Source organism: Rhinolophus sinicus, chromosome 2 (assembly GCF_057876585.1).
Source record: "Rhinolophus sinicus isolate RSI-liver-muscle chromosome 2, RSI-T2T, whole genome shotgun sequence".
Lineage (NCBI taxonomy): Eukaryota > Metazoa > Chordata > Mammalia > Chiroptera > Rhinolophidae > Rhinolophus > Rhinolophus sinicus.
In genome coordinates this window covers 122,379,111-122,385,110 of record NC_142502.1, presented here as the reverse complement: position 1 = coordinate 122,385,110, position 6,000 = coordinate 122,379,111, and the positions used below count along the sequence as shown (strand labels likewise).

The 6,000-nt window shown below is 50.4% G+C and overlaps 1 protein-coding gene across 43 annotated transcripts in view; it reads left to right on the top strand.

Annotated features, from left to right (window-relative positions):
* The first annotated feature begins 4,440 nt into the window (after nt 1-4,440).
* MAP4K4 (mitogen-activated protein kinase kinase kinase kinase 4) overlaps nt 4,441-6,000 on the top strand; it is a 188,747-nt gene continuing 187,187 nt past the window's right edge. For 42 of the 43 annotated variants that reach the window (XM_074332434.2, XM_074332410.2, XM_088796006.1 and 39 more), the window contains exons 1-2: nt 4,441-4,789; nt 5,143-5,208. In XM_074332434.2, coding sequence (XP_074188535.1) covers nt 4,733-4,789; nt 5,143-5,208 — 123 coding nt within the window. In that variant the 5' untranslated portion in view covers nt 4,441-4,732. Of the gene's footprint in view, nt 4,790-5,124; nt 5,209-6,000 lie in introns of those variants that run through there. The other variant, XM_088796009.1, reaches the window with a different exon arrangement.

The window sequence follows — 6,000 nt, the reverse complement described above, 5'->3', positions numbered from 1 at the left end:
CAGACCTCTGACCCCTAAACCTATGCTTTTCCTTTCTGAGCTCTTCCTGCACACACCCCACCATTGTTTTCTTTGTTTGACTCAATTCCCCTTGCTTCATCATTTATTTCCAGTTGACCCAAGTCCTCTATGCCCCTGAGCCCTTCAGTTATATTCAGGCTCAGTTTCACAGCTCTGCTGCCCTCCTTGCCCTGCCCCATTCTGAGGTTGAAAATCAATTTCCACCAATATTTTAACAACAGACAAAAAAACTAGGAGATATGTAAAGTGATGTACAGGGGGTTGTCATTTTTGACCTCTTGCATAATTAAGCTTCCCCTGGAATTTCTGTGACTGGATGTGAGCTGATTGTACCCTGGGAAGATGCACATTTATATCCCTGGGCCTGCTGAACCCGTAAGCTCTCTCCTGCCATCAGAACTCTTAAAGCCCAAGGCTAGGCCATATCTCCCTTGACTTAATTGATATTCTGGGTTTGTTTGTTAATCCCCACATCATTCATTCCTCGGTTTTGTCTTCTGGTGCCACCTAACCTGTCCTCTAGCTTTATCTCTCAGAGTTCTCTGAACTGAGTCCTCTGGCCCAGTGTGGCCAGTTTCCTCATTCTTTCAACTTCTCATTCTTTGTCCAAGTAAGCTATTTTTCCTTCAGCCTAAAATGCCAAATTAGTATTGTTTTCCAAATTATTATCTTGATTATCTCTTTGGGTGGGTTTATTTTGTATTCTCAGATAGATTCCTGAGGACAAGGGCCATGACTTAAGTTTATTTCCTGACATCACGTATTGCACATGGCTTGTTATAGACTAAATGTGTCCCCCAATATGTTGAAACCCTAAACCCCAGTGGGGCTGTATTTGGAGATGTGGTCTGTAAGGAAATAATTAAGTTTAAATTCATTGAGGTCATAAGGGTGGGTCCCTGATCTGATAGGATAAGTGTCCTTATAAAAAGAGACACCAGAGAGCTTGTCCTTTCTTTCTGTGTACTAGTTCTCAGCAAAGCCCATGTGAGGACATAGTGAGAAGGTGGCCATCTGCAAGCCAGGAAGAGAACTCTCACCAGAAATCAAATCATCTGGAACCTTGATCTTCTAGCCTCTAGTACTGTAAGAAAAGAAATTGTTATTTAAGTCACCCAGTCTGTGTTATTTTATGATGGCAGCCTGAGCTAATCTGTGCCTGTTGATTGAGAACACGGCCCCTGCCCTTGGAGCTTGAGCAGAGTTGCATACTGGGCAGGGGTACCCTGCTTCTGTATGAAAAGTTGTCTTCGCACACAGTCCAAAGCCCAACCTTCCTTTGCCACCACCATACAGAAACTCCCATCTTTTCCTCTGCTCCTGACAGCATCCTCCCAAGTGTGGACAAAGCTCCAAACCACAAGCAAAAAAAAAATTTTTTTTTAAAGATTTTATTGGGGAAGGGGAACAGGACTTTATTGGGGAATACTATGTACTTCTGGGACTTTTCCAAGTCAAGTTTTTGTCTTTTTCAATCTTAGTTGTGGAGGGTGCAGATCAGCTCCAGGTCCAGTTGCCATTGTTAGTTGCAGGGGGCGGAGCCCACCATCCCTTGCGGGAATCAAGGAGTGGAACCTGCAACCTTGTGGTAGAGAGCCTGCGCTCCAACCGAGCCATCTAGCCATCCCACAAGAAAATTTTTAATGTCGTCTACACTGCTCTGGCATCCCATCAGATGCCAAGTCTTAAGAGAGTTGACTAGCCCAGGCGCTATTACCTGGCCTGTGCTCTTGAGATGGCCCTTTTTCTATACTTCTTACCTTATCTTCATCTCGTATACAGAACAAGAAACGGAGGCTCAGAAGTCAAGCAACTTGTGCAAGGCTACACAACTGATGGGAAGTTAAGTTCAAATCCAGTTCATCTTTGCCCTAAATCTAGCATACTTCCCATTGGACCTCTTTCCATCCCGCCAGAATTTATTATGTTCTGCCATTAACTATAGCTATTTATGAAGCTGTTGTACACCCATTTTCAGATTGTAAGCTCTGAGGATAGGCTGTCTTAATCTTCCTTGTATCTTGGGCAGTGGCTAAGCCAGGGCCTTGTGCTGGGTAGGCACTTCAAGAAAAGGTACTGAATAGAAAGTGGGAAATAACCGTCATAGTGGTGATCATGGGAAATTGCAGCTCAGGAGATTTTGAGAAAGCTTGTAGAAGGAAGAGATGGTTTCTGATTTGAGCTTGAGGTGATGGAGAGGAGATGGAGGTGGTAGGCAGAGAAAAATGGGGTGGTCTGAGGCGGGCCTCAAAGTCATGAGTGTAGAGTTGAGACTGGGTTGGGGGGCTGGCTTGGCGGGCTCGCAGGCCCTGGTGTTTCTGCATTGAGTTCGGCTGTGCACACCAAGCAAGTCACTTAACTTCTTTGGACGTTGGTTTCCTAATGTGTAAAGTTGGAAAAGTAAGAGTGCCCGCTGTTTGGGGTTAATGTGAAGAATAATGAGATAACGTATGTAAAGGACTCAGCACATTGTCTGGACCCAGTATGTGTTATCTATTATTCATAATGAACACTACTAAAATATTACTCTAATGTGGTCTGAAAGTTCACATGGGCACCAATCTAGCTCTCTGAGAAAATTATTTAATTTACACTCATAGATAATGCCATTGCTGTTGATAAGTTAAAAAACAAAATCATTTAAAAGCACTACAAAATTCACAAGAACACTTTGGTTACTATGATTTTCCTAACCAACGGATTCCAGGAGTCCTTGAATGTACCTTAGTTTTACAAGGTATTCTCATGGTGCAAAATTATGGAAACCAAACTCTTGGGAGGCAGGAGAGAGCTAAACATACTTGGGGTAGAAGACTAATCTCGCTGAATCAGACTTGGGTTTTGGGGAACAGGCTGACCTGGTGAGAATCCCGGCTCCTCTTGCAGGCTATGCTTATAAGGACGTTAGGCACATTACGTATCTTCGAGTACTTTGGTTTCCTCACCCCTAAAATAAGGATAATATCACTCCCCGGCTAGAGGAGGGACTAAATCGGGTACTGTGTACAAGGTGACAATCGATGATGATGGTGATGTTATGTGAAGCCTAGTTATGAAGGGCCTTGGATTTTCACCCTGTGAGGCTGCTGCTCTCGGTGTGGTCCCTGTAACTGCAGGTTAGCATCATCCAGGACTTGTTAGAAATGCAAATTCTGGGGCAGCCTGTTGGCTTAGTTGGTTAGAGCGCAGTGCTCATAACACTAAGGTTGCCAGTTCCCACATAGGCCAGTGAGCTGCGCCCTCCACAACTAGAGTGAAAACAATGGCTTGACTTGGAGCTGATGGGTCCTCCTGGAAAACCACACTGTTCCCTTCTCCCCCCTCCTCCCCCCCAAAAAAAGAAGCAAATCCTCAGGCCTATCCCAGACCAGCTGAAATCAGACACGCTTGAGGTGGGGTCCGCAATCAGTGCTTTTACAATCCCTCGGGGTGAATCTGAATTTAGGCTTGAGAAACTGCTGTGAGGTAATAGGGAGCTATTGAAGGTTTTTGTACAGCAGAGTGATGTGATGAAAACGATGGTTGTGCACAGACAATAGCTCTTGGTTAACAGGATTAAATTGTCTGACCACCCACAAGCTTCCAAAGTTGCTGGAAGATGCCTGTTTATTGATCCTTAATGATCTCTAGGCACAAAACTTGGGTTAGTACTTATGACCCCAAACAGTGTTCGCCTGAGTTTGGTAACTCAGCACAAGAGGGGCTGTTTGGGAATCTGTTTCCATCCATCCAAAGACTTGGGACCGGGCAGCCAAGGGATGCTCAGCGAATCCCGCCACTACAACCGAGTCACAAATTTAGCCTGGAGAAGGGACAAGAAAACCATGTAGGGAAATCGGAAATGAGGGTCTTGAGGGTGGAGAATAGGGTGGTGGGGGAAGGAGATGGGGATAAGTGGGAATAGGGGGAAAGGGAGGACCGTGCTCTGCTTGGGTACATCCCCTTGGAGTCCCTTTAGAGGGACAGGCTGGACACAGCCTGTCCCTGAGAGAAGGGTCCGGCCGCCTCTCGGCCTTTGGGTCCAGGTCAGTGCTCCTTGCTTATTGTTAGTGCGAGGTAGGGGCGCCGTCTTGCTCTGAGGACCTCCCCGGGGCCACCCCAGGCGTGTTCCTCCGCGCTCCGGCCACTGGGGAGAGCGCGGCGCGGGGCCGCCGGCCGGCCATTGTTCGGCCCCACCCCTGATGCATATTCACGCCGCGCGGGCGGCTCGCCCCGCGCCCTCCCCAGCGGGGCTTCGGTGGGAGTGCGTTTCCGCCCGTTTTTCCTGCCGGAGCAGGAAAGGGGGAGCTGTTTTCTCTCTCCTCGGAATATATTTTCGGTGTCCCGTGTCCCCTCCTCCCTCGCCGCCCGCCCCCCTCCCGCCTCCCTCCCCGCTCCGCCCCCGCCGCCCGGGTAGCTTTGTCTCGCGGCCTCGCGCTCACTCGCTCAACTCTCGGCGGCGCCGCGGCCCCAGCTCCGGGCCCGTCAGCAGCGCGCGGCGCGGGCGCGGGGCCTGAGGCGCGGGCGACGCCCGGGGGCTGCCACCGGCCGCGCCATGGTGTGAGCGGCGCCGCCGCCCCGCGCACGCTCCGTCCGCCCCGGCCTCGCCAGGCGGAGTCCGGGCCGCCGGCGCCCGTGCGAGAAGGCGCCGTCGGCGGCCTGGCCTGCGACGGAAATCATCCCGAAATCGGTATCTTCATCCTCACTCTTGGTCTGGTGGCCAAAAGGGAAGATGGCGAACGACTCCCCCGCAAAAAGTCTGGTGGACATCGATCTCTCCTCCCTGCGGGTGAGTGGCCGCGACGGGCCGGGCGCGGGGCGCAGGGGCGCGCGGGGCGCGGAGCGCGGAGCGCAGGGCGCAGGGGCCGCGCCCTGGGCCGCTCGGCGCTCGGGCGCCGCCGCGGGCAGAGCCGCGGGCGCGGCGGCCCCTTTGTCTGCCAGTGTCGGCATGTGCGGGGTCGGGGTCCCCCCGCCGCCGCCCCCCGCGTCCCGGGCTCTGCACCCGCGACCCTCGGCTGCTGGAGGACATCGCCGGGTGAAACCCACCTCTTTGTAACCGCCCTTTCTCTCCAACTGCCCCGCTGTATTGATTCATTGTTGTGCAGCTTTCAAATGATAACCCCTCCCCTCCTTCTTGTCTAGGATCCTGCTGGGATTTTTGAGCTGGTGGAAGTGGTTGGAAATGGCACCTACGGACAAGTCTATAAGGTCGGTGTGGGGCGCCTTCTTTGTTTCCCGTGGCATGTTGAAACTTCTGGTCGGGGGACCAGAGGGGTGATAAACACGCTGCTGACTGGAGGCCACGCCACTTGGCCAAAGTTGGGAAAGGGGTTTCTCCTCGCAGGCCCTCTGTTTTCAAACAGTTTACATCCAGACTGGCCTTAAAAGACCTCATTTCCTGGCTTTGAGATAAGGAAATAAGCTACACTCTTAGGCATGCACTATAATAAAATGGGAAAGCATTTTTTTTTCTTTCCATAAGACAACCTTTTTTTTTTTTTTTTTTTTCCGTTTTCCCCAAATCTGGCCTTCTGACTTTGTGTGTTAATTAAAATTCAGGCTAGGCAGGCCTTGCCCATGGTTATCCTAAACCACTGCCTTGGCCTTCTTGAAAATTGTCATCGTGTTTCCTCGTTTGAATGCTTGCCAAGCTCTCAAGGTGTGGAGTTTGTTGTTACCTGGGACACTTTCTAACTTTGTCTTACATTCTACTGATGGATACATGTTTTGGAGAAGCAGGGAGGGCTTGTGTTTGGGCCACAGGAGCAGGAAGAATTGCAGTGTGAGGATTATAAAATCTGAATTCCAGGAATAACCTGTTTGACAGGTGTGTAATTGAAACAGAAATGAGGGAGAGTGAGGAGTAAAGAGGTTGCCCAGCTTTCACACCCATCCCAGGGCTTTCTCTCTCTCTTTTTTAACACTCACCCCCCAATGGCAAATGAATCTAACAAACCTGGAGACTATGAGTCTGCCCTGAGTAGCTGACACCTGATGTGA